Source organism: Lichenostomus cassidix, chromosome 3 (assembly GCF_008360975.1).
Source record: "Lichenostomus cassidix isolate B80296 chromosome 3, HeHo_3.0, whole genome shotgun sequence".
NCBI classification, from domain to species: Eukaryota; Metazoa; Chordata; class Aves; order Passeriformes; family Meliphagidae; genus Lichenostomus; species Lichenostomus cassidix.
Window position 1 is genome coordinate 29944840 of NC_139483.1, and position 27922 is coordinate 29972761.

The 27922-nt window shown below is 46.4% G+C and overlaps 2 protein-coding genes across 4 annotated transcripts in view; one reads left to right on the top strand and one right to left on the bottom strand.

Annotated features, from left to right (window-relative positions):
* The window catches only part of RNF8 (ring finger protein 8), a 43999-nt gene that overhangs the window by 2348 nt on the left and 13729 nt on the right, over positions 1 to 27922 (bottom strand). The window contains exons 1-7 of one of the 3 annotated variants that reach the window (XM_085055096.1): positions 9912 to 10223; positions 7895 to 8023; positions 5606 to 6346; positions 4445 to 4507; positions 3984 to 4073; positions 2689 to 2796; positions 1508 to 1712 (exon numbers count right to left, since the gene is read on the bottom strand). In XM_085055096.1, coding sequence (XP_084911222.1) covers positions 1508 to 1712; positions 2689 to 2796; positions 3984 to 4073; positions 4445 to 4507; positions 5606 to 6346; positions 7895 to 8023; positions 9912 to 10001 — 1426 coding nt within the window. In that variant the 5' untranslated portion in view covers positions 10002 to 10223. Of the gene's footprint in view, positions 1 to 1507; positions 1713 to 2688; positions 2797 to 3983; positions 4074 to 4444; positions 4508 to 5605; positions 6347 to 7894; positions 8024 to 8895; positions 9064 to 9911; positions 10224 to 27922 lie in introns of those variants that run through there. The other 2 variants (XM_085055098.1, XM_085055097.1) reach the window with 2 other exon arrangements.
* AARS2 (alanyl-tRNA synthetase 2, mitochondrial) lies at positions 10280 to 27892 on the top strand. The gene is made up of 22 exons (XM_085055093.1): positions 10280 to 10536; positions 10914 to 11102; positions 11765 to 11910; positions 12702 to 12896; positions 13433 to 13577; positions 14015 to 14160; positions 14451 to 14559; positions 15162 to 15200; positions 15861 to 15972; positions 16514 to 16641; positions 17382 to 17532; positions 19356 to 19525; positions 20531 to 20644; positions 21033 to 21173; positions 21813 to 21950; positions 22356 to 22465; positions 23587 to 23695; positions 25216 to 25338; positions 25686 to 25796; positions 26655 to 26738; positions 26873 to 26983; positions 27371 to 27892. Exons 1-22 carry the CDS (start codon positions 10309 to 10311, stop codon positions 27533 to 27535), a joined length of 2964 nt encoding a protein of 987 aa, XP_084911219.1. The 5' UTR covers positions 10280 to 10308; the 3' UTR covers positions 27536 to 27892.

Genomic DNA, 27922 nt, shown 5'->3' on the forward strand with positions numbered 1-27922 from the left:
AAAATGTGGGAAGGGATTCTCAAACAAGTAGTGACTATTCAGGACACTTACAGCCTCATCAAATGCTTCATCTATTTAAGACTGCAAGCTGTTCTTCTGGTGCCCTGCTACTAAGGCTTTTAGAAAGGTTTCTTGGGAAGCCCTGACAGCTTCTCAAGTGCCACTTGCAACATTATTCTTCTTTCAGCAGGTATACTCTTAGGAATTGATTTTACATAAACACATGGTTATCTTCATTTCAATCAAAATATTTCCATCACTGAACAAAAAGATGTACAGAAACCATTTCACCTTCCAGCTGAAGTGTGTCATGGTGAATCTAAATGATTTCCTACTGGTAGTTTTTTCTGAAGGTAGGCTATGAACTCATTTGCTTTTTGTTCAAACAAGGATGAAGACCATTGGTTTTGCACACAATGGGCTCCAGTGAAGGCACCACTTCAGCTAGTGCCTATTAGCTACCTGATGAGACACCTGGGGAGTGCTGTGGCACTCTGCAGATGCACATATTGCACAAGGGCTGCCTCGGTTCAGCAGAGGTGAAAGCAATTCTTGAAGCTGAGCTGGGCAGCCTCTGAGCAATGCAGCATTTCCTGAGGGAAACAGACTAAGAGGGTTATCATTTCAGGCTTGAACTAAAGTGCTGCTTAGTGATGTCATTCTATGTGACCATGGAGCATCTGAAAGATTTCAAAAGCACCTTTCTTTTGTTAAAAGGCCTGACACGTTGCAAAATGAAGGATCATGCACTCATCTCTATGAAGGAAAAACAAGACAATTACTAAAGGGAACACAGCAACAGAAGTTTAAGAAGTAGCAGGAAAAGACATCTACATTTCAGCACCTAGATACCAGTGTCAAGTGCTCTAGAAACAAATTCAGAAGAAGGAAGCAGATTAGGAATAACCCATACTGGCATTTTTATTAAAGCCATCTCCATCATGCACACTATTTTAGCAACAACTAGGCAGTATGTTATGCCTATAAGCCACAGTGGTTTTAATTCCACAAAAATAAACATGTCAGAGCAACTGTCAGTTGAGCCACACACTTACATATATGTAAGTGTCCAGTGTCCCTTTCAGAGAATTCCTACATAAATCTAACACATGGAAAAGAATTCAGAGTTTCTTGTCAGGTCTGCTGAGTTTGTGTAGTTACATACCCCACAGTTTAATCAAAAGTGCCTGGTACTTTACAAGGACCATTCTATACATTTTTGCTTTTATTTCGTGATCTCTTTGAAAGAGCATAACCTTTAGCATGGTTAAATTAATTTGTCCCAGCTAAACTGTGGAATTCATACTGAAGCCTTTTCCCAAACTTTGTACTAATTTTATTTTAGTGTGCAGTAAAGCCAGTTACTCAAGAGATCTCATCATTATGTTTTTAGTGTTTCTGCATCATTCTCCGAGCATCTTCCTGGTATATAGGTGCCAAAGAAAGTTGTACAAAACAGATGGAATAAGAGATTGTACTTGTCATGCCACATCCACCCACCTCTCACCTTTCCGCTCTCTGATAAGGGTCAGACGATGCTCTTTCATTTCCACATCTAGTTTTTCTACCATCCTGTTAATGCAGTTATCCAGCACCAGAGAGCGTGTCTTTGATTTGATCTCCTGCCTGCAGATGGGGCACTCCACTTTACGTTTCGTCCACTCATTGATGCAGTAGGAGCAGAAGCTGTGAGCACAGTTCAGTGTGACAGCCTGTGGAATTCAGCAGAGGGACACTGGTCACAGCATGCTCACACAGGCACAGTCAAGCAAAAACATACTGAATACAGGGAAATACAAGATGAACACTCTGCATAAGGGACTGGAGAGCCAAAAGCCTTTAGGGCCTTTGCAGGAGTCACACACAAACTCTCTCATGTCAGAGGTCAGGCCAGTTTTATAAGTCAGTTAATAGAGTCACTGTAAGTCATAGCAAGTCAGAAACAGACAAAATGCATTAATTTTATTACAAGTGTCCCCAGTTTGAAAAGGATAAATTATGGGGAAACTCAGATACTGCAGAATAGCATCTTAATATACTGAGAAACCAGAAATTAAAATTTCAGCTAGCTCTCAAGCCATTATAACAAGGCTAACACATCAGATTTCCCATAGTAAAAAAGAATGTAATGAAACTGAAGTTGTAGCAAAATATGAACAAAACTAACAGTCTGTATGTCAGGCACAGCCTATTACTTGTAGAATTAAATGCAAACAAGCCAATTTCTCAAAGAAAAAGTTTATCTGAACAATATGAACAGCTCGGGACTTGACTGAATACTGTACCTCCCCTCCTTTACTAACATCTCCATATATCTAAATCTCAAACAGTCCAACTCTAGTCAGCTTAAAGCAAGGTCCATTACAATTCTTCCCCAGGCAGCTGTCAGCAGCAACTCAGAGTACCAGTTCAAAAATCCCCACAAGTTCTCCAAACTTATGTGCATTTTAGAATTAAGCACTTGTGTCTATGCAGGTAGAGGCATTAAAGCTGGATTTGCTATCCAGAAGAGTCAGGGCAAACAGAATGGATTTCCACATCAACTGTTTCCCATAACAACTCAGTGTGGGTCTGTTGGGACTGTTGAAGAAGTGAAGTAAAGAAAAAGGCTTAAATTGCTTTAATGGAACCATGTAAAGCTTCTCAAGTCTCTTTTTTACGGGCAAACCCACAGAGGTTCAAACATACCTCAATGAAGTGCTCAGAGCAGATTGTGCACTGCAACTCATTCTCCAGCACGTCATTCATCTGATTCAACACCTCTTCTTTTTGGGCTCTCACCTTTTCTTTCTCCTCCTAGTGGAAAAGCACATATGGCTTTGTATCAAGAACGAACAAGAGTTTACTCAATTGGCAAGAAGTGAGTGTGCAGGGGAGGAAAATCATACTGCAAATCTCCACATGTCAAGTGGAGTGCATATCTATTATATAGCCAGATCTGCAACCTCTCTCCTCTTTGTAGTCTCAGCAGTACTGAGAATATTCCCACTCACTACAAAGGACTTGGAAGCAAGAACAGCAGCTGTTACCAAAATTCCCTTCAGCCTAAAGGAACTATTGGCTGATCAATCTTTTCAGAATCTTTTTTAACCTGTTCCTAGCAAAAGTTTGGCTTTAATCAACAGTTTGTTTTTTTTAATGTCTGATATAAAAAGCAAGACATCCAACAGACAAAACACCTTAAATGTCAAAAAAGGGAAGCATTGAAGTTTAAAACATTTACTTGCATTTAACAGCCCAATAATCTTTTTATTTGCTTGGTATGAGTTAAATTGGGCTGATAAGGCAAAAACAGAAAAATTATTTTAATTAAAGCTGTAGTTGAAACAGCAACAAATTGCCAAAGATGACATTAAAAAAGCAAAGCAAATGATCAGTGGTGGATAATGTGATAATTTCCAAAAGTATGAGGATCTCCTTAATTATTTTCCATTCATCACTTTGTGTCAAGGACAGGAAAAACTGGCTTATCTCATTCATTATTCCAATTCCACGTTGTTTCAGTCCTACATTCCCTTATAGAACTGCTGTCACGCTACAGTTTTACTTGAATGCACTTTAACTGAAAATGAAGCACCTCACTTTTCAAACTCTTTTGGCTTGTTGGTCTTTTTTTTCCCCTGTTGGTTTTGGTTTGGTTTTTTTGTTTGTTTGTTTTTTAAAGAAAGGGTGCCAATGAGTCCAAATTTCCATTACACCCTTTGGTCCACTGCAAATTTCTCTTCTGCAATGTACAGTTCAGGTGCTTTGGGCTTTATGACTGAGAAAGATCTAGTAACAACTGTTCAATGCTAACTTATGAAAAGGGCAAGATGCCTCCTCCCCCAGTGCTGGAAACCAGAGTCAACTGCCACTTCAAAACATAGAAATTTTGCATTATAGGAGGCCAGGCAGTCAAGGCAAATGTTAAACAAACCATTTCCTCTGCTGCAATATATCATGTTTCACTTATGAATAAAAATAAGAACACAGTTATTCCTTACTTTGGTTTCTTCCAGTTCTTTATTCTTGGCTCGAATTATCTCCTCAAAATCTTTTTTACTACGATTCAGTTCTTCCATCAAAGCACGATGCTGTAACAATACCATTCCAGAAGTTATAAGAGTGCCATTATAAGCTATCCTATTAAAGATACATGGTCACAGTCATAAGGCTCAGCATACTGATTTCTCCTAATCTCCTCCTAGAAAAGCAACATATATGAGTTGAGGTGTTAAGGCAGTTTACCCTTCACTTGAAATTGGAAAGTACTGCCAGTTATTTATGACTTTTCCAGTGCCATCACACTTTGCATTGCCTCTCCCAGGTTACTCCTTCATTTCAGTTAGGTTTTACAGTCACCTAAGGAAAAGTCCTTGTCTTCTACCAAGAGGCCACAGAACTTGGAAAGATTTAAACATCTGAATTACACAGTTAATCCAAACCTAGACTCATAACCACTTGCCTCTTGCAGGACCTGGGCCAGCTGCTCCTTCAGATTCTCTTCCCCTTGTTGCCACTTTTCTCCCTGGATGGGGTAAAAAAAACCAGAAGACTTGAAGAACATAAGAGACAGAAAACTACCACTCGCTTTAGAGGATATGCTCAAAGAAACAACACTGGCTTTCAACAAATGGCAAGATGTTTCACTCCAGTGTTACATGTGTACAACAGAAATTACAGCTATCATTTTCTGTGAAGAGTTATAATGGGTATATCATTTACTGTTCCATACTTGAAATACTTGCACATTATTCTAGCTCTCAAGGCACCAGCATGTTCATAGAAGCAAAGAGATCAGCAACAGGTTAAAAGCTGCAACTTTATCTTTGAGCACATTCAAAGAGGTCAGAGATACTTAAAGCTCCAAGTAAACTTCCCATTGTTTCTAAGGACACAGTTCCAAACTTTCTGTACTTCTGATGCTGGTATCTTGTCTTTAGAAGCAGACTTTAAGGAAGGACATGATAAACTATTAAGCTCATTTCAAGATGAATCTTTACTTTCTTTAAACCAGATTTTCAGCAGTCTCAAGTTTGAGCAGATTTCAGTCTGTCACCAAAAAAGCTACTTAGCACATTCACTTACTGCTTAAAGGTACTTCCAGATTGCTAAAAGAGTTTTTTGAAAGTAGGAAAAGAATCTCCCTCCCTCCAGGGATTAAGGCATGCAGTATTTCATTGACTGTAAAGACAGTGCATTTGTCATGCAAACTGGGCATTATTTCAGCCATATACAGAGAGAAATTCACCCTTGAAGTTATTACTATTACTTTAATTCTGTTGGCAATATCCGCAACGCTTCTCTTCTCCATAACCATGAGAAATCAGGCAAAGACTTAATTTTCTATTTAAAAATATGCTTCTTTACCTACTGAAATGCTTTTTCTTGCACCTTTTTCCAAATTCCCCATGCAACCAAATCTCTTCTGTCTCTGCATTTTCTTTTGGTGCATGCACTGTGTTACATACTAAGATAAATACTTCCATGAAAATTTTTGCAGGGGTAATTCACACAAACACTATTTATGTTACTTTATATTTCAACAGGTTTTTTGGATCAATGCCTTATATGGGGCATTCCATAAAAGTGAAGACCCAGGCCAAAATTATTACCACCATTATACCTCTAGCTTCTGCTGCTCTTTACAGAATGTCCTCTCCAGCTCTTCCACCTGCTGCTGCTGATGCTCTTGCTCCATGGACAGTTGGTTCTGCAACTCCTCCAGCTCCTGTTCCATCACCAGGATCTCCTTCTGATCACACTTCCTGCGCTTCTGCTTCACATTCAGAACTGCAGTCTGCTTCTCCTGCACTTTGACCTTTAATTTCATTGTATCTACTAGAGATTTTCTCAGCATTTTCAAGCCGGTCCATGACTCTGCCAGACTGGAGCCTTTCTGGTCCTGCTGGGGGACAGACACATCTTTATTGGAGTGAACAGGGCTACGATGCACTGGTCCACTATCCTCCTCACTGGGTCCAGGAGAAGGCAGTTTGACATCCATCTTCTCTGTTAGCCGTTTGGCTTCTTCTACCCGTTCCCATGATTTATCTAAAGGTTCATTGTCACAGGACATTCTGTCTCTTTTGCATCTGGAGTTCGAAGGGCCTTCTGATCCAGATGTCTCTAATTCCTCCAAACTAAATTTACGTTTAGTTCTTGAACTCTTAGCTTTCCCCAGGTCACTTCTTTGGGCTAAAAAGGGTCTAATTTTCTCCCATTCCTCCTTAATTACTTCATACTCATACTCAGCAGTCTCTCTGTTTTCCAAAGGCACTCCCAATTGGATACGGTCTCCTTCAGCAATAGGATAGACTTTTGATGGATCCAGGCGCTGTTTGTTAAGCCAGACTCCATTTAGACTCTGCCAATAAACACAGAATCACCAAAATTTAATATGTAGTTAACAGGGTCCTCTGCAAGTTATTTCTGGCAACTGTAAACACAGCAAACCTCTTCAGTGTTTCAATCAGAACAAGCCACCTCTTTAAATGAACCTCACAATATCCAATTTATTGGCTCAGTGTTCCATTTATTACAATTACTGCATTGTATTATTTACTGCACATTATTCTTGCTTTACAGATTTTGTGTACAAGCACCAAGAACAACATTTTGACATATGTGCTTGTGCAGAAGGAAAAGAATGAACTCTGAGGGGGAAAAACTGCACAAAAGCTTCCAAAATAAGAACTAACCAATAAAAAGACTCCACAATAGATCATTGTCAAGGACATAGAATACTGCAGTAATTATTCTTGACAATTAATGTTACCTGAAATTCCAGGAAAAAAAACAGGAAAGAAAATGAAGCATTGGTTATACGCCTTGAAGGAAACAAAATAATGTTTCCCATAAATGTAAGGAGAATTTAAAGAAGGAAAATGTTCTTCTAGAGATAATGTTCAAAGCACAAAAAGGGTTTTAAAATTAGCTTAAGAAATACTTTTCAAAACCAGCAAAACTGATCTGTGCTCACAATGAACTGCAGAAACATTAGGAACTGACATATCTCAAAGAGATTAAATGAAACAAGCCGACCAACTGGTCAACACCAATAATACAGAGGAAGTGTTAATAGTTAATCTATGGTAGAAGTTTCCTATCATGCAGTAATATTAAGTTTTCAAGTTTATACATGTACTGCAAGACAGTTTTGTTTAGGAGCTGTGTAATTTTAATAGTAGCCACTCCAATCCTTTCTGACTAATCTGCTGCTGACCCGAACATCGTTCAAATCTGCATGATGTGTTGAACATTTTGTTCTACCCAGTGTGTTTTAAAGCCAATTACTCATTTCACAGTTTTCAGACCCAGTAAGAAAATTGAGAGATCATGATATAAAAAACAGGTAGTTGAAGTCAAAGTGAGACCTAGGTGGGGACTCTGATGTCAACATTTTGTTCTAATCAGCTGAGAAGAACTTTCAGGAGAAACTTGTTTGAACACAACATGAAGCATGGTTTTTCTAACACCAGATTCTTGTTGAAGTTGATTATAATTAAAGCAATTGTGTCACCACAATAAAGAGTTGTACTTTATCCTTTCATTAGCACTACAAGAACATTATCCTTTTAAAAGGATAAAATCCTATGCCAGAATTCATAGGATTTTTTTAAGAAAGTGACACAAAACAGGTTCACAGACTACAAAGTGCCCTTGGCAAGGCCACAATGGTCTGAAAAATGCTAAACCAAGAGGTGGATCTACATCAGGAAGTAACACAGTTTGCATCCCAACTGCAGCAGACTGAAGTTTCCTGCTGGAAGTGCACAACAAGCAAAACATATTCCCATGGACCTTCTATCACATTTATATCGTACTATATCACAGCCCATACATTGCTAGATCCCAAACAATGGATTCCTTTCAATGAATCTCAGAGTACAAGGTCTTCAGTCAGTCTCTGTACCTTGTTATCCTTGACAGTCCACTGCCCTTCTGCATTCTGCTGGAAGACACAGTGCTTACGAGAGATCATCAAGGGACAGGTTTTTGACACCAGCTGATACGTGATATCTAATCCGCGGCCTATAGTTACCTAAAAATAAAGTAGTTTAGTAACTGCAATCGGCAATGACATGGTAAATTCAGTTTATGTCATTTCAATTTAACTACAGCAAAGCTCTAGATCAGTATTTCCAAAGAGTCTGGCATAATATGATTTTACTTTTCATTTAAATTCAAGAGTAGATAGAAAATGGAAGCTTACAAAGTATGAAGTATTATCTTTCTCTCCCACTGAGGAAAATTTGATTTCTCTGAAGCACATTACAGCCTTGGTTTCATTGAAATCTTTCTCAGCAGCAAAGCTGCTCAAAGCCACTCACAAACCATCTGTGTTCCACCTTAGTCACTACCTAACACCATTTCTTCAAACCAGCACTATTGTGTGCGTGTCTTGAGATTACTTCTTACCCTCTTCCTTTGCTAGTTACATTTGTTCAACTGTTTGTGAACAGCAGATACAGGAAAAAATAGCCTAGAAAACTGCCATCAAAAAAGTGCACACTCAACATTGCCCTAAATACATGATACTTTTGTAAATCACACTGTTGATCTTATGGCTCAGAATCTAAGTTACCTGCAGCTCATAACCAGTAGTGAAAGTGATCTAAATAATTGGATTAGATTCTAACAGTATCTTGTGGAAGAAGGGACATAATTTAACTGTACCATTCCGCAGCATCTTATTAAATCTCATCTAATTTCAGATTGCCATTTAAAGCACATCCCTGCTCTCCCTCCCCCTGCTGCCTCCTCTGCACACTTCTCTTAACTGGTCTTTGCACTGCATTACCTGAGTAGGTCTCACCCTGAGTTTAGAGCAAGAACTCAGACTGCCAAGTCATAACCAAAGGGAAGGATGCAAACTAAGATGACAAAAGCAAACTTAACCACGTCAGTGCCTACCTCTTAAATGTTTCAGACATATTAATTAGTGTTCTGTCAGCGTGGACTGCATATGTAAGAGGTACAGACTCAAGTGGATAAAGACTCCCCTCTTCAAGGGAATTCAAATGTAAAATCAGCTTCGCACTTGTCCCTGCAGTGGCATCCTCAGGGCCCAGTCATACACATCTGCAAGGCCTCACACTCGACCGGTATGAGTGAGACCAAGAAGAACGAGTCGCAAAATTCCCCCTTGATCAAGTTCATTTAGCAAAGAGGGGTCCACTCTCCTGCTGGAGTTCAGTGCTGCCCGCAGCAGTACCGGCAAGTCACAGCACATCCCCACACCTCAGCAGTGTCCTTTAGCACCGAAGGGGTGACAGAACCAAGCCTGGCAGGGTTCAAGAAGTGTTTGGACAACACTCTCAAGCATGTGGTCCGATTCTTGGGGCTGTTCTGTGCAGATTCTGGAGCTGGACTCAATGATCCTCATGGGTTCCTTTCAACTCAGAATACTCTATGATTATGATTTAAATTCCCAGCAAAAGCAGTTTGTGCTCTGTGGCCTGGCACACCTGCAGCACCAGGATGCTGTCAGCCTCCCTGCTGCCCATAACAACCACTGTGCAATGAAAGTAGGAACATCCCAAACTGCATTCTCTGCACAATTATCAGAGCTGTAGCTGCAGGTGCTCCAGATGTATTACCTCCAGTCCTTCACCAAGCATACCAAGACATAAACAAGTGGAGGCTTGGCCAAGGCGACCCCCGGGCCCGGGCCAGCCCTCCTGTTCCTCGGCCGTCAGCGGGGCTGAGCGGCGCCGCTCGGGCTGCTCTGAGCGGAGCGCTGGGCCCTGCGAACGGCCACGAACGGCGCCTGCTCCCTAAGCGGGACGAGGCGCTGCTTTTTCCTCCTGGGAAGTACCGTAAAAGCAACGAGACCCCCAAAACAACGCGCTCCGAGGGCCACTCTCCCGCTACCCCGAGGGCCGTGCCCACCCGCCCGCTCCGAGGGCCCGGGGCCCAGCGCAGCTCACCTGCGTGCCGGCCTCCAGCAGGAGCCAGTCGCAGCTGGCCCCGACCCGGCGGAGGCACCAGGCCAGGCGCGGCACCCCGCGCACCGCCATGGCGCCCGCCGGGACCGGCGAGAGCGATCGCTGCGGGGCGGCGGGGACGACGGGGACGGCGCTCGCACAGGACGGGACGGGACAGGACAGGGCGGGACGGGGCGGGGAGGGGAGGCCGCCCCTGGCCGAGGCCAGGCCGCGACTGGAGCCCGCGCGTGCGCCGCAGGACCCCGCGGGGACGATGGCGCGACGCTTTCCCACCGTCCCGCGGTGCTTCCCTTAGTCCCGCTGCGCTGCTCCGCGTCCCGCCTCCCCTTCGCACCGCCCCTTCCGGGCGCCGCGGCGCTGCCATCCGCCGTGGAGCACCATGGCCGCGGCCGTGCGGCTGCGGCGGCGGCTGCTGCTGCTGGCGGTGCCGTGGAGCTGGCGCTGCAGCCCCCGCCGCGGCGGTGCCGCCTGCCCGCCGGCGGAGCAGGTCCGCGCCGCCTTCCTGCGCTTCTTCGAGGAGCGCCACGGCCACCGCCGCCTGCCCTCGGCCCCCGTGCGGCCCCGCGGTGACCCGCGCCTCCTCTTCGTCAACGCGGGCATGAACCAGGTGCTTTCCCCGCTCCCGCACGTCCCTTCCTCAGGCTCCCCGGCGCTTCCGCGTCTCCGGAGGAGCTCAGCTCAGCTTGGAATGTCTTCTACCAAGGAGGTCTCCGGCGGTGCTTTGGGCTGCCCGCGCCGCCGCCCTCCCGGTCGTCCCTCGTAGTGCTGTAGTGCTGTGGGAGTCTCCCTCAGTGGCGATATTCAGGAACTGTCTGGGTACAATCCTGTGTCATGTATTCTAGAGCCAGCCTGCTTGAGCAGGGAGATTAGGCCAGATGACCCACTGTGGTCCCTTCCAACCTGACCCATTCTGTGTTTCAGGAGCCCCAGGCGCAGCCCCCTGCGCTGGGTGGCATCTGTCAATAGCGGGTGTCTCATTTCCAGTTCAAGCCCATTTTCCTGGGCACGGTGCATCCCCGGAGCGAGCTGGCCCAGCACCGGCGGGTGGTGAACAGCCAGAAGTGTGTGCGTGCAGGAGGGAAGCACAACGATCTGGAGGATGTGGGCCGAGATACTTACCATCACACATTCTTCGAGATGCTGGGGAACTGGTCCTTTGGGGATTACTTTAAGGTGAGGTGATGGAGTGAACCCTTTCCAGGGAAAAACACGCCTCTCTTTCGGAGCTGTTACGTAGTGCCATAGGACTGTGTGCAGAATGTGTTTTGGTAAGATCCAGGTTACTTCTTGGGAGCTCTGTGGCCTGGAGCAGAGATGGTCAGCTGGCGAGCTCTATTGCTAAATGTGCTCTGCAGACTCTCAAAGCATTCAGCCTGTCAAAGCTGTGACCAGCACATACAAAACTAAGTTCTCTGTGAGAATGTCAGAGCTGACCACTTAATATGGTGAAAACAGGTTACCAGTTCATTTGATGCTTATTACTAGAAGGTTGGAAAAGGGAAGAAGAATAAAGGGTGCTAGATTTTTTTAGCTAGCAAATACATTTGTTCTCTGGATAGAAGATAATCTGCGTAACTGCCAGTAAGCACAGAGATGCACACCATGCTGAAGGTCTTACAACTTTCTTTAGCAATGTCATTTTTCCACTGGCAGCAGTGAGCTGTGTCACTCTCCTGACCCTCATCCTGCTCTTTGCAATACACCTGAAAATTGGAAAGGGAAAGAACAGCTAATTGGAAAGGGACAGAACAGCTGAAATTAACTTCTTTGTTGTTTGACTCCCATTCTAAAGACCCTTCCTAAATTACTGTGCTTCATGTTCCATACCTGCTCAGGAGGAGGCATGTAGCATGGCCTGGGAGCTCTTGACAGAGGTCTACGAGATCCCCAAAGATCGTCTCTACGTTACCTATTTTGGTGGAGACCCCTCGCTGGGGCTGAGTGCAGACGAGGAGTGCAGGGATGTGTGGCTCCGCCTGGGGTAAGTGTGTTAGAGAAGAGGTTCTGAGCAGCAGGTGGTGACATTTCACTTTCCACAGATTCTCATTTGCTCTTTAGTTCATGGTCATCAGCTGTAGGGGCTAAAGGCTGAGTTTTAAACTCGTATTGTTTCTGGTTTGTTTGGGCTGTTAAAAGTCAGCTGGGCTCTGAACTCACTGAGTCTCTTGAACTTTAGGTTCATTCTCAGGTAGTATCAGTGGTGGTAGGGATGTGCCTAAAACTGGCTGGCCTGGTTGAAGGATGTGTACAGGATCTCAAATCCTTTGCCTCCTCTCCATCATGACAGTATGTTCTCTCCTCTGAAAGCTAGCAGTGGCTGCTTCAGTGAAAGGGTGCAGCCACTGCAGAGAGCACTGCTGTAGTTGGGGAGCTTGTTCCAGGCTGTATGTGGGCTTTGAACTGAAGGCAGTCAACTCTATGCCATTGATGGTGTTCAGTCTTGTCTACTGTGATCAGGTCTTGCCTGTGCTCCAAGGAGCAAGGTGCTCCACACACCCAGGGGAGAGCCTGTGTCGGTCAGCAGGGAGCAGCCAGGCTGTGTTTGCCAGTCATTCTGGGCTGAGACTAGGCTCCTGTCTGGTTTGTCCCAGGTTAATCTTGCTAAGGAGAGTAATTCTGTGTGAACAGAAGCAGAGGAATTCTAATGTGTTTACTTATTGAGTCTGTAGTAGGAAGAAGGATTCCTTCCTTCCAACCTTCTCTATGAACTAAGCTGCTGTGTGATTTGTGTGTATGCCTCACCACTGCCACCTCTGTTGTGTGCCTTTCCAGGGTGCCTGCCAGTCACGTGCTTCCTTTCCCATTGAAGGACAACTTCTGGGAGATGGGGGACACAGGTCCCTGTGGTCCCTGCACAGAGATCCACTATGACCATGTGGGTGGTGGCAGAAATGCTGCAGCACTTGTGAACCAGGGCAGCCCCGATGTAGTGGAGATCTGGAACTTGGTCTTCATGCAGTACAGCAGGTACCAGGCATCTCATCTGAACTCCAGAGCCTTTCCCCCTAGTCTGACTCCAAAATCATGTGTATATTCTCAGACTTAATCACTGCTTTCCTGGAGGTGGCAATACCAGGAGCAAGAGAGACGATATGGAGATTTGTCCAGCATGGCTCTTGGTCCCCTTTGCTTTATTTCCCTGTCTTCTTCAACCTTCACTGCCTATTCTCCCTTAATGCTGCATTCCAGAGATCTCTTGAGGTCTGCAGCAGTCTGGAGAAGGACAAGAAGGCCTTTAGCCCTGTTAGGGAAGGCCTTTTTCCTTACATTCCAGCCTATCCTGACTATGTGATAGTCAGATCCTGGCTACCTGACAGGGCTAAGATAGGCTGCTGTCAGTCTTGTCGCTGAGCTTCCTTATGCAGAGTCACCCACTGTTTCCATCCCCTGTCACTTTCCCTTTGATTCCCCAAATTCTCTTTGATTTACCTGTTCCTTTTTTTTTGCCCATGAACTGATCCTTGCTTCTCTTTTGCCTTTTATTTTTCCTGCCTGGCTGACAGAGAGGTGGAGGGGAATCTCCTTCCCTTGCCGCAGCACCATGTGGATACAGGAATGGGTCTGGAAAGGCTGGTGACAGTTCTGCAGAACAAACGCTCCAACTATGACACAGATCTCTTCACTCCCATCTTGGATGCCATTCACAAGGTGATGGTGCTTCTTCTCAGTCACGGCTCAGCGAAAGCCCCTTGAACACAAACTGCTTGCTGGGTACCAAAGTACAGCCTTCTCTACATGTTACTGAGCAGTATTTTGAGACACAAGATTATGTCCTGCCAGGCCCAATGCAGTGTTCTAGAAAAACAGGAGAATTGCAGGTTGGAAATATGCTGCAATATCAGCACTGCTGATTCATTTTTCCTTCAAAGTTTCTGAAATTTCTCAGTGCCAGGGCATTGGCTGATCTCTGTTAGGTACAGAAGTCTTGGTCTGTAGTGCTGTGGAAGGATTTAACGAATACATCCTAGGTGCACAAGTTCAGAGGTAGTTGAAAAAATTATGTCAAGCATAGCTGGCTACCTCTTGCATTGAAACTTCTGCAGCCATTAACTTCTGCTGATCTGTCTCCCTACTTCCTCTTTTAGGGCTGCAGGGTGCCGAAATACCAAGGTTTGGTCGGGGATGCTGATGTTGGGCATGTGAACATGGCCTACCGTGTGGTGGCAGATCATGTGCGCACCCTGTGCGTTTGCATCACTGATGGCATCTACCCAGGCGTCTCTGGAGCAGAGTAAGGACATAAGGAAATGGCATGGGGTGGAGGGAGTTAGGTCTAGACAGGAATATAAACAGCCAGGGAAGAGGTTCTGGTGTGGGCTCAAGATAGGGAGTGCATGAGCTTTTGGGGAGCAGGAAGATGAGAGCTGGGAAGGGGTTCCAGTCTGCAGACTTTCCTTTGGATGGGTGTAGAGGGGTGTGGGGAGCAGCTGGTCTGTGTTGAGAGGAGCTGGGGGATGCTGGATATGGGAGCTGGGCAGGGATGCTCACAAGGCTGCCTGAGGAATCCTGCCCTGTTTTCAGGCTGGTGCTGCGTCGGATCCTGCGCAGGGCTGTCCGCTTTTGCTCTGAAGTCCTGCAGGCTCCACCTGGACTCCTGGCCTCCCTGGTGCCTACTGTAGTGGAAGTGCTGGTGAGTAAAACTGCTGCCTTGGGGGGAAAAGGTCATCACACATGTCCTGTTCAGCCCCCCTGTACCTTTCCTGCACACTGCCAGGAGTCAGTCTTGGATGTGAGGGAGCTCCAGGAAGGTGTACCTGATGCTATGCATTCCAGCAGTAAAAACCTCTTGTCCCCTTATCACTTGTGATGGGAGGGAGGGGGCCTAGTGTCATCAGTGGTACTGTCAGCACAAGCACATGTAAGTGTGTGCAGGTGCGTGTTGTTGTTTCTGAGGACAGTGACTTCCCAGCTGTTGTATCTGGTTAAAGCCATCTGAAATTGGTCTTCATGAGTAAAAACAGCATCCACAATAACAATGCTTTCTTCCTCTTGTGAACGGATGTGTTTGCCAAGAGATGCTGTGCAGGGTCTAGCAGAGACTGGTCATGGGGAGATGGGCAGGAGATGGTCCATTCGTGATTCTTCCCCTACACTGCTCACCCTGGAGTTGTGCGCTGGGGCTCTCTTCACACTCACCTGCCTGAGAAACCTCTATAGTGTTTGTGACATGCTGTGAAATCCCCTGAAGAAGATGCTGAGGATGTTACCACTAACTGAGGCTCACTTCCACAGGGAGATGCTTATCCGGAGCTTACGAGGAATGCCAACCAGGTGAGCAGCGTGGAATCCCCGTCTCATTCTCTTTGTGAGGCACTGCTCTCAGAGGCAGAAATCAGCCTGCCCTTGGGACTTATCTGGAGGAGTTTGTATTAGCCTCCTCCATAACTATGTTCTTGTGGGTGGGCTGAGATGTGCTGGGCACAAAAAGCATCTGTGGCAGATTTCCATGTGGGAGCTACACTAGATCCTTACTAGGGACTGCATGTCCTGTGTGAGGCAGTTGTTGCTCTAAAAAAGCTACAGTAGCTTTTTTTGTTGAGTTCAAGTACAGCCTGTTCTCACCCGAGTACCCTTTTTCTAAAGTGGAGTGATGGTTTAAGGCTAGTCCCAGCTTGCTTCCACTGACAGCAAATTCTCTGGCTGTTCCAGACATGCAGTTGTAATTGGGTCACAGACATGAGTGCCCAGTAGGGAACATTTGTCAGCTTAAAGACTTCCCCAGGTGGATGGTCAATATTTCCTTGACAAGAATGGTGACAGGAGGCACAATGACTTTGGCACTGTTCAATAATGCACTGGAGCCATGTTATGATGGATACTTGCAGAACAAAAAGGGTGGTTGATATGCTGTGAGCTGGTTGAGCAGGGCTGAGCTGAGCTGGGGAGCTCCCTGAAATGTTGTGACTAACCCTTCTTGTGATCCTTGGGCAGATTGAGGATATCATCAATGAGAACGAGGCCGCGTTTCTGTCCTCCCTTGAGCGTGGGCGGCGCATCATTGAGCGGACAGTGCAGCAGATGGAGCCCTCCACAAATTTCCCAGGTGAGTCTCCTTCCTCTGACAAGCTGCACTTAAAGACAGTTTACTCCAGGTCCTCACAAGCATTTCAGTCAAAACTGTTGGATGTCTGCCTCCCCTGCATTTTCAGTGACCTTCTAGCCGCAGACAGAGGAACAGATGTTCCTTTCTCCAGATTGCAGTTGTTTTCTAGTACTTTGTCCTCACCACAGTTTAGGCACCCAGGCAGGTTAGAAACATTCCCTTGCTGTTTTATTGACTGGTCAACTAGGTCCCTAAAAGACACAGCTGAGAGGAGTAGCACAGGATTCAACCAATGCGGCTGCCTGTCCAGATGTGCTGCACTGAATTTTAGCAGAAATGGGGCTGTGGAGCATCGTTAATACTCAGTCCCATGCAAGAAGAACTGCATGGCTTCTCTTCCACATTAACAGTAAAGTTGCACACAGTACAGGTGGATCCAGTTACTAAAGCACACACTAGGTTGATCCCATCCAGAAAAATCTTGAGATGCCTTTGCTTTCTGTGTTCACACAGAGTTCTTGTCCTTCGTTTTGTCTTACAGCTGAAGTAGCCTGGTCTCTGTATGGGAATTTGGGATTCCCTCTGGATTTGATTGATTTGATGCTTGAAGAGAAGGGAATCAGTTTGGATTCAGCTGCTTTTAATGAACTTGCTCTGGAAGATGCGAAGGTAAGAGGGAGACTTGCCTTGTCAGAAGCCTTCAAAGCCTTACCTGTCTCCTGTGAGCATGGGAGCACGATACTTTCACTGCTGAGGCTTCAGAGCACCCAGGGCTACAAGCCTTCTCCTGAAGGGGAAGTAGTGAGTCTTAAATAGCAGTGTCACCAAAGTCCCTTTGTTTTTGAGTGTGGAACTGACGTATTGGCTGGTGATTTTCTTCAGGTATTTTACGGTGCTGACTGTTGCGAGAGTGAAGGTTATAAAATATATAGGTTAGGAGAAGCCTCTGTCACTTGTGTAGTCCAACTTCTCACACAAGGTAGAACCAGATTAGACAGCCCAGGCAGAAAATTATTTATGAAGAGTTTGCAAGATTCCCTTGGTCTCTGTAGTGTTGAACAACTTACCCTACCCACTCCTCACCCACACCCCCCAGTGCAGTAATTGGTTTGAGGCCTTGCTCTCCTGAGCTTAAATTACCTGGAAGCTTCACTGCTACACAGCAAGCTGTGCCAGGAGGGATGTGTTAACAGGTGCTTATGGCCTGGTTCAAGACTAGCACAGGGTGGTATTGAGTGCTTGGGAGGTGTGAAGGGATGGGGTTGGTTAGCAGTAGCCTACATCAGCCTGGATATGAGCAAGCCTTTTCCATGAAGGTGGAAGAAGTCATCCCTAGCCTTCTAGCTCCAGTTACCTCTTTGCTTGACCCCAAGTATCCCCCATCTAACTGTGCCTTTGCTCTGCTGCAGCGGAAGGCTGGTGGCCCACAGGCAGGACAGACAGAGAACACAAACACCCAGCTGGATGTGCACTCGCTGGCTCAGCTGCGGAGCAGCAACGTGCCTGCTACTGACGACTCTCCCAAGTACGCCTACACGCTGGGGCAGCACGGGCAGTACGGTGAGTGCCCAGCCCATCTGCAAGGCAGCCTCTGCTGGAGGCCCTCACAAAACTGCTTTTGCTGCTTTAACCTCATGCATGCACAATGTGTACTTTGTGGTCCAAACCTGTCCACCTTGCTCCTGCATCTTTTCCCTTCCCCTATACTTCATGCCAAACTAGGTGCTTTTCTTAGTGCTGTTGGTATGTCCCTAGGAAGGCTCTGGGCTGGTAACAAGGCTGAGCTCTGGGTTGGCACCTCTGGGTGCAGTGGTGAAACGGGGACTGTTGATTTCTTCTAGAGATAAGTCTGTCTCCAACAATTAGTCTTCTGGGTGTGTGTGCTCGGGAGAAAGAAGGGTGATTACGCAAAGGGATTAGGTAGTTGTGTGAAACCGTGCCCTTGCTGTTTCCGTGGCAGACCACTAGGTGCCAGTGCAGGTTTTTTGTCATTTAGGGTAACTGAGGTTGTTGATGCTCTACGGGAGGCATGAAGATAAGCTACAGGGAGCAAGAGGTGGTGTGGCTGTCACAGACAATTAGAGATGGCTGTGTACAGTCAATTCCCTTTTATCCAGTGTGCTGGTGGCAGCCCAAGCTAAGCAGAAAGTGAGGCAATTCAAGCTATATATACTACAGCAAGAGCACAACGGAGATAAAAAGCCTAGCAGTGACATTGGCTAAAATCTCCAAGCTAGAACTGTCCCACCTTCTCAGCTTCTGAAACATGGAGTAATTCAGGTTGAAGGGGATCTCTGGATGTCCGATTTCTTGATAAAAGTAACATCAGTTTCACAGTTGGATCACATTGCTCAGAGCCTTGTTCATTTCAGTTTTCAGTATCTTCAGGGACAGAGATCTCACAGCTTCTCTGTTCCCTGTTCTTTATTACTCTTAGCGTGTAAAGTTGTTTTCTTTATGTACAGCCAGAATTTCCTGTAGTCTAGATGTAGTCTCCCAAATGCTAAATAGGGATGAATAACCTCTTTCTTTGACCTGCTGGTTATGTTTATGTTCATACAGCCCAGCCAGCAGGCAGCCTTCCTTGCTGCAAGGGCATCCTGCTGGCTTGTGTTCAGCTTGCTCCTGATAACCCAAGAGAACCCAACAGAAATGTCAGTCCATTTCTGTAGACTGCTCAGATGCCTCTGAAAAGTAGTCCAGTTCTTCAATGTATCAGCCAGTCCCTGCCAATTAATTGCCATACACATGTGGGATATGGGCACATCCCATCTTGTCATGGATAGTCATTAATGAAGATGCTAAGTAGTGTTTTCCCTTATATCAGCCACCAGGTAGTAGCTGAATATCAGTTGCAAATTGAACTACTGAGCAGTTCTCACTGGGACCATCTGCCCAGCCAGTTACACGCCCACCTTACAGTCCACTTGTCCATAGTGCCCAAGTTTGGGTTCAAGGAACCTACAGGAGAGCATGTTAGAAGCTTGCTGCATCCAGGAAGGTGGTGTCCCTGCTGTCCCCTCTCTACAATATCTGTCATCTCTTCATAAAAGTCAGTCAGGCTTGCTAAGCCTGCAGTGTAGCAAGATGCAGATACGTCTGTGCCATATTTTCTTCTACCAGGCTCATGTGGAGCCAGATTGGGTGTCCCTGCCTGCTTAGCTGCTATTCAGCAGTTCTGTCATTAGGTAAGTGAGGGGTGACTTAGTTCCAGTCCTTTGTCCTTTCTGCCAGTATCTGTTCCTCTCCTACCAAGGCAAAGTGCCAGCTTTCAGTGTAGCCTGGATGTTGGCAGGGTTGGCGTAGGGAAGTGATCCCTCCTTTCCTGTTGCAATCTGACAGGGTGTGTGCACTAATTGCTGCTGTCTTCTTCCCTGTGACAGAGTTCAGTCCGTGCCAGGCCACTGTCCTGATGCTGTACAGAGATCAGTGTCTCCAGAAGGAGGTTGGGGCAGGGCAGCGCTGTGGTGTCATCTTGGACAGGACTAACTTCTATGCAGAGCAGGGCGGGCAAGACTCTGACCAAGGCTACATGATACGTTTAGGACAGCAGGTAAGGCCCTCTGCTGCCTAACCTAAGGCTGCCATGGGTTCTGAGGCCAGGCAGAATTCCAGTGATGGGCTGTTAATTTGCAAGCTGCTGACTCCTGACAGTTCCCTTGGCTTAGCATCAGGGTTGGTGGGGTGAGACAGAATCAGCAGTAACTTCACTGAGGTGTACTTGCTGCTCTGGTTGTCTCTCACAGCCCTTTGCTGGACTCATCATGCTGAGGAAGACTAAAGTCTTCTTAGCTCTCCCTTCAGTGTGCTGTGTTCTTGCCAGCTGGGGTTGTAATGCTGAGGGAAGGCAATCATTGATCAGAGAGTCTGTGAGCTGAGAAACTTGTCTCTGGTCAGTCCTGGACAGCTGCAAGCAGCCTGAGACCCAGTGCAAAATCTCTTACCCCTCCCAAGAGCATCAGGGAGGACCTCCACTTCTGCAGCATGTTCCTTCAGCCTTGCCAGATAGATATCTTTGACCCCCTCCTGGGGAGTTACATGGGATATAGCTTTTCCTTTCTGCATTCCAGCTCTTGATAATCACCCCTGGGCATTTTCAGCCTTGCAGAATGTGATAGTGCCTTGCTCAGCATTTCTCCCCAAGCTGAAGTGGGGGTCCAGTTTCTGTTGCCATCCCAGTGAGGCAGAAATGGTACATTGGATGCCAGAGACAGCTGCCTTGGCAGATGCTGTCCGTTTTCTCATGGATGAGCATACTTCTTAAGAAAATTCATCAGCATGGATGGTGTTATTGCCCCTCCACTGCAAGCTGGCAGCCTCAGCATGTTGTGTAGTGAGTGGCTGGGTACAGGGAAGGTCTGAGACACTTTGGTTATGTTTGCAGAAAGCTGCTTCTGCTTTTCCCACCCCACCCCACCCCACCCCACCCCACCCCACCCCACCCCTGTCTTTTAGGAATTGATGGAAATTGTGTTTCCCAGTCAAGTCAAGCAGGTATATAGCACAGGTATTTGGATCTTCCCTGTGAGTTAACTCATCTTTCTGTCTCTTTGCTCAGGATGTCCTCTTCCCTGTAGAGTCAGTTCATCTCTGTGGTGGCTACGTGATCCATGAGGTCACTGCTGTGGAAACCCTGCGTGCTGGAGACCAAGTGCAGCTCTTTGTGGATGAGGTAATAACTTACTGCTCTTAACCTTTTCCTCGTGATGTCCTGAGTAACCCAGGCAGAGCAGATCTTTGTCCCTTGTATTCTTGACACTGTTCTTCATCACAGTGTTCAGTGGGAAGAAGACATTACAACTGACTCTGTAATCTTTGTGAGCCATTGGTCTGTCCAAAAGTATCCTGCCTACCATTTACTGTTTTACAAAGATGATCCCATGGAAAAAGAAGTTAGATTTGCCCTGTCACATAACTCATCTGACAGCTGTACTACCCACTGTTTTTCCTCCATCTTCTATCCCCTCACATGCAGTCTTTTCCTTACCTCTTCATGCCATCCCCTCCTTCCCTGAGCTGTGGAGAACCAGCACTCCCTGTTAACTGCTGTGTGCTTTCAGGCCCAGCGCCTGGCCTGCATGACAAACCACACTGCCACCCACCTGCTGAACTTTGCGCTCCGACACGTCCTGGGTGACAACACTGAGCAGCGAGGGTCCCATGTGACAGCAGAGCGGCTGCGCTTCGACTTTGATACCAAGGTGACTCTGAAATCCAGTGTCCTTGTTCTCAGCAGTAGCACCATTCCAGTACTGGTCTTCTCCCCGGGGATTTTTCTCCTCTAACCATCATCACTCCTTTAGAGACAAGTCACTTTTTATCTGAGTAGTGAAGCTTGGTCCTCTGGATGTGACTGCATCCACTTTGCATTGACCTGATCCTGAGCAGTGCTCTCTGAGGGGATGAACAGGGGTCAGAAGGGAAAGGGCTTAGCAAGGCCTGTGGTCATGGGACTGACATGAAATAGTGTAAAGGGGTCTTGAGAGATGATGTTTGGCTGTGGCACATATCTGATGTCTGTACTGGACATTGAGGTGAGAGTGTTTGTGAACCTTTGGGTCAGGCTGAGTGCTGGCCCTGGTAATCTGTCACTCATTCCAGTATCTCTCTTGAAGACTTTAGCTGATGCTCTTGCATCAAAAAATCCTTATCCCTTGGGGGAGGAGAGAATGGGAGGGCCATGATGTTCACAGTTCCCTTTTATAAGCAGAGATGATGAGATGCAGGGGAAGAGTGGTGTGCCCAAGCTGAGTCATCTGGTGGCTCTGCCCTAGTTCTCCCTCCTTCGTTCTGTACCTTTCAAGAGGCTTCTCTTGAATGTGGCTGATTTGCATCCTCAGGGCCATGTGACTGTGGAGCAGCTGCAGCAAGTGGAGCAAGTGGTCCAGGATCTGATCAAGAAAAATGAGGTGGTGCATATGGCTGAAGTCCCTCTCACACTGGCAAGAAGAGTTCAGGGACTCCGTGCAGTGGATGAGGTATGACAGGATGGCAGCACACATCTTCATGAGCCTTCTCCTTCAGCAGGAATCATCTGGGACACGAGATGTTGACACAAATGTTTCTGCAAGGGAATCGTCTCCCCAAACTTGGAAGGGAAAATAGGACAGAGATGAGATCTCAGGACACTGTGTTGTAAAATATGGAGACTGGAGATGCATAGGCTTTCTGGTTATGCCTGTGGACCAAAAGCCTGTCATGTTACCAGTTGTTTCTTTCTCCCCGTGGTGGATGGTTGTGGGGGAGAAGTCATGCTGCCCCTGACTCAGGGGCTACTCTAGAATAGGGGAAAAATGAGGCAGACACCTGAAGCCATGTAGTTAGTCTGTAAGTTCCCCTGAAGAAACATGTTGTTAGCTGCTGATCCCTGTCTCCTCTGTCAGGGGTATCCAGATCCAGTGAGGATAGTGTCCCTGGGGGTCCCTGTGGAGAGTGTGCTGACCTGTGACTCTGAGGCTGCAATGCAGACCTCTGTGGAGCTCTGCTGTGGGACGTAAGTGACTTTTACTTGCAGCCAGAAGGCATGTTTGTGGGCACTGGTGGCTGAGGTAGAAACATCACTACAAGCTCAACTCCCTGCCCCTGTGAAACTAAGTTTCCTCACTGGAAAAATATTGTGAGGACAGTATGGGCTAGTTAGGAAGCTTTGGAAGTTCCAGGGTGAGCAAACTTTAATGAAATGCACAACATTTTTCCTTACTTCATAGCCTGAAAGCAATCTGGAAGCCACAGAGTAACAGCAGAGTGTGGGAAAGGTGTGTGTGACCTGTCACACCAGGGCTGTGGTGCTTTGCCTTTGGGGTTGCAGAAGGGCTGGAGACTCCAATTCAGCTGTGAGAACTTGAGACTTTGAATATTTTAATTAATTATCTTCACCCTCTTCTGCTTTTAGCAGTAATGAGAGTAGAAGAAGAGTTAATTAATCTTGGGACAGTGCTGACACCAAAAAAAAAAAAAAAAAAAGAACAAACTGGCTTTTGAGCAGATAAAGCTAAAAATTAGCAATTTTCTAGCCATGAGGTCATTTGGTTGGGAGTAGTGGAACAAGAAACTGCAGGGGAGAAGAGATGATCAATTCTTGTGAAGCTGTCTGGAATGATTACCTGTTGTAACAGAAGCTGAGACACCATAGCTTTCGTATCTAGTGTTGCGTAATCAAGAAATGAAGGGGAGGTTGTCAGTGTTCTGATACTGCACAGCTATCCTTTGTCTAGAGTCTACTGGCCAGGCTGTGAGCTGGCCTGACAAGAGAGTGATGGAGTTGGAGGAAAATTATTACTTTCTACAAGGTTCAGTAGCAGCTGACTAGAGGAGAAAAAGCTGAATTCATCTCACTGCTGAAGGAAAGGAGGGCAGAACTGGGCTGTTACACACCATTTGACAGGAGTAGCCTGCTGAGCAGGTAGCATAGAGGTTCCTCTGGAGTAGCCTCAACTCTGCTGTCTCTTGCCTGACAGGGTACTATCAGGATTTTAGGGATGGGAAAGAATTCAAGGTATTGGGATTAGGAAAGGGCTGCTGGACAATCGAGTTTTCTAAAAAGAAAGCAGGCTTCCCCATTTCTATTTGTGAAGAGCAACTTGCTCTCTTTCCTTTTCTCTGCTGACTTTTTAGGCACCTTCTCCAAACAGGATCTGTGGAAGATCTGGCCATCATCAGCGAGCGTCAGCTTGTCAAAGGGATTAGCCGTGTCATTGCAGTGACAGGGGGACAAGCCAAACAGGTAAGAAAAGGGAACTGAGACTTCTGCCACGTGAAGACAGTGCCAGAAGGACCAAAGTTGGTAGGTTCCTCGTAGACAATTAGCTCCCCACTGCTTTGCTTGGAGCTTTCCTGCTATGCCTCATCTGGGTTCCTGCTTCACCCTTGGACTCAGCTTTGCTACTGTACCTCACTGTTCATCTTCTTTCCCTCCCATACTAGTCTTCTGTCTCCTTGACCTTCATTTCTCCCTTCAGACCCCTTTTCCAACATAAAAACTTGGCACAAAATATCAGGAAGCATCTGGTCTATAAATTTCAATTCCCCAGTAGGTATTTAAAGGTGCATTGATTTTGCCTCCTGCCTATCACAGCTGGATTCACACTTTATGATTACAGGGCTTTGGCCTCATTCTTACAGCCCTTTTGCTTCCTTTCTTCAGTCTTTTTCCTACTAAACTGTGATTCTGGTCTGGCTGGCTCTGTATAAAAAGTAAGCAGCCTACTATTGTGTTTGTGAGATCACTCTGTCCTTTGAGTATTTGGAAGTGTCAGGTGCTCTGTAAGCCTTCCCTCTTCCTTTAAGGCTGCAGTCAGAGGAGAATGACTCATAGTCAGTGGAATTGGAAAGACTAAATGCAAAGCACACCCCTGCAAATCTGTTACCTTTTGGCTGGCTGTCCCCTGTGCATCTGTGTCCCAGAGAGGCTTTTCTTCATGCAGAAGAACAAAAAGCTGCAGGGCACATCTGCATGCTTTTTGGAAGTGTTGACCTGGAGAGCCCCTGAAAGAAGCTCTGTGCAAGTGTTAATGAGACAAGGGAGACTGCAGGCATGAGAGAATTACTTGAAACGAGGGTTGTGTATCCTAGCTAAGCAGAGCACTCCTCACTGTCCACAGCTTTTCTTATATACTCTGCTGTCCTGCTCTAAAGTCTCAGAGGACCATCATGGACACAGAGATCTGGCTGGGAGGAAATGCTTCAAACCATTAGGATTTGCACTGGTGGAAAAAGCTTGTAATAGCTTTCTTTAAATTATTAATAGTAGCGTTGTTGGTGAAAATAATAAGAAATATACCAAGATAGCTAAACTCAGGAAATATGCTTGAATGGCTGATGAGGTTTCATTTAGTTTTAATGTTTCTTTTGTTTCTTCAGTCAGTAGTTTCAAGATTGCATTTGCTAATGAAAAAAGAGCTCTAAGATGCTCGACAGAGCTTTCCAGTTTTTCCTCAAGGAAATCATAATGATTTTAGCACAAGTTTTTGAGGAAACATGAATTTCGACCATAAATACCACATAAAACTCATCAGGTTGGTCCACCTGAGTGTCAACATCTAGTGTTGGTTGCAAATCTACAGAGGAATATTGTATTTCAGAGTCTTGGAGGAACAGTCATTCCTAAACCATCTGTAGATGTCTTCCTACTGGATCCTGAGCAGCACTTCAGAGTTCATGACTGTGCTGTCTCCCCACTTTCTCCATCCCTTTGGATTGTTTCTGTTGTTGCATTTAAAGCATGCATTCCTTCCATCTCTGCAGGCCCGGGAAGTAGGCCAGTGCTTAGCTATGGAAGTGGACTCTGTCTCCCTACGAATGAAGCAGAGGATCACCTCTATTCCTGAGATGCAGAACCTCGCCAAAGAAGTGGGCCAGCTGACCAAAGTAAGGATTACACTCCTATACAGAAAGAGCCGAGCATGGGCTTTATCCACCTGAGACACATGACATTTTCCCTACCAGATTCACATCTTACCATGATCAATAGCAAGGGGAAGTTGCTACCTGCTGCAACCTCTTTGATCACAAAGATTTTTGCCAGCACCCAGATGGTTGTGTTGCAGAGGGCCAGCTGAAAAGAGAAAGCTACTCACCACAGTGACTGGCTGCCCTGAGCACTTGGGCTAAAGCAGGGTCTGGGAAGAGGCCATGTTCCAGCCTGACCTCCCAGAGAACTAGCACTTTATGTCTAGGTACAGTTAAATGTTCTTACAGAACAAATTGTCTTGCAGGTGGTGGCCAACACTGCAATGCCCCAGTGGCAAAGAAAAGAACTACAGACCACCCTGAAAGCACTGCAGCGAACAGCCAACACAGCCATCAAGAAACTGGAGGTGCAGCAGGTACTGAGACAGCAGCACACTGACTTGCAGCCAGCTGATAGCACACACCAATGGACCTGATGTCTCTGTCACACTTCAGAGCCACTCATTTACTAGAGTCACATTATAAGGCAGAAGAACGCCTGTAAAATCACACACAGTGCAACACAAGCTTTGTGTTGGGTTGATTTCGCTGGCATTATCTAGGGCCATTGTTTAAAATACAGAGAATGACTGGCTGGGCTTTTAGCACCTGCAGAATTTCCATGTCTCCCTGTCTGTGAGAATGGAGAGCCCCATACCAGCACTTTTGGCCAACACCAATAGACAGATGAGTATCATCTCCTTGTTTATACATGGAGAAGAAGAGATGGTCCTCACAGTGGGCTTAACAAAGTTATACAGTCAGACAGTGGCAGGACAGTCTTCCTTCCAGCTACATTGATATTGCTGTGCTTCCCACATGTGTTTGTGTTCTGCCAATTTACATTAAAAGCAGATTGGAAATGCTTATTGGTAACTTAGAGATCTCAGGAAGAACTGTCCCTTTCTTAAAGTACGAGCAACTTGCCACAGAATACTTCATGAGATGTGGTGGTGCTATATGGGTCCAGGAGAGAGGCTGGGGACTGAATGAGTCACTCACTATTCCACTTTTGACAGGGGTTGGCCTCTGCTTGCATTTGATGAAGGAGGGCTGCACGGGTCTCCACATGGAGATTTCAGTCTGCCAGTCTTACTTTGACTTTTGCTATCATACATCATCCCTCTGCCCAGCACTTGCAATCCCTTTGTGAATATATGACATGCATGTGTCCCCATCCAGCCCACCCCGTTCCACATGTAGCTCTTCAAAGTGCTTTGTGTTTCTCCCTCCAGGCTGAAAAGAAGGCACAAATCTTGCTAGCAAAATACTGCAACCAACCTGTCATCATTGATACTGTCCCAGCTGATTCCCTCTCTGTGAGTAATCCACATTTTTTGTTGGCCCAGCAGTACCTCAGGTGCTGCAGACAGCAATAGGGAGTTGCTGGGCATATTTTCTGCTGGATGCCAGCCTCCTTTGCTGTAGCCTCACTCCTCCCTGCCTCTCCTAGATCCTAATGAAAGTAGTGAACCAGCTGTGTGACAAGTCTCCTGGCTCATCAGTCCTGCTGCTCAGCCCTCAGGCTTCGGGTGAGGTGCTCTGTGCCTGTCAGGTGTCCAAGGTAAACAGAACCCTGGCAGAGACAAGGGAACCTGCCTGCAAAGGGTGACTGGACCCACTTCGCAGCAGGTCCTGCTTGAGGCTTTTCCTGGGGTTTTGCCTAGTGTTGGTGGTTAATCACATAGGGGCAGGACCTGAGATGACTTTTAGGACCAGATGTGCTTTCAGTCTCTGCTGGGCACAGATATCCCTGGATCCTCCAGGTGTTTGCCCAGGGGCAAAACACAGTATTAGCATGTGAGCTCGGCCTTTGTGGTCCTCACAGTCATGACTGCCTCAGGTTAATGAGGGTCCAGGCTGGGTGGGGAGAGGATGTTGTTACATTTCTTTATTCACAGACTGCAGAGTGCCCCACAGAACAAATAACTTATCTGTATCTCCTCCCCAGAACTGCCTCCCCACGTTCTCCGCTGCTGACTGGGCCGTGGCTGTCTGTACACAGATGGAAGGGAAGGCAGGAGGTTCTCCTGTTGTTGCTAAGGGCAGTGGAAATGCCAAGGGCATGCAGGGAGCCCTGACTACTGCACTGGAGTTCGCTCAGAGCAAACTGTGATGCTTTAGTGCCAGGACAGCTATGTGCACCCAGCTGGACACTTGATACCAAGCATATACTCTGCCCATCTGAAAGGATTAGCAGCTGAACATTGCTGCAACCACTGTCTTGGAGCACTTGACTTCTGACCATACAGGAGCAGCAGAGACCCCACTGACAGAATGCTGCTGCATGTTCTCAGCACAAGGATATCGGGATGGAACCTTGGAAAGCACTAGTTGCAACAGCAGATCCTGCCTCTCGTGGAACAATGCAAGTCTTGCTACAAGACCAGCACAGAGATTTTGTGAGAACATAGGAAGTTGGCACAGTGTTATCCTAAAGCCATTAAAGGGTGGAGAGTATCCAATCACCTCATATTTCTTGTCAGCTGTATCTTTTTTTCCC

Coding starts and splice junctions, on each gene's coding strand:
- AARS2 (XM_085055093.1), top strand. CDS start 10,309: ATGGCCGCGGCCGTGCGGCTGCGGCGGCGGCTGCTGCTGCTGGCGGTG. Junction 14,161..14,450: donor CCAGGCGTCTCTGGAGCAGA/GTAAGGACATAA, acceptor CCCTGTTTTCAG/GCTGGTGCTGCGTCGGATCC. Junction 22,466..23,586: donor GTGGAGCTCTGCTGTGGGAC/GTAAGTGACTTT, acceptor CTGACTTTTTAG/GCACCTTCTCCAAACAGGAT.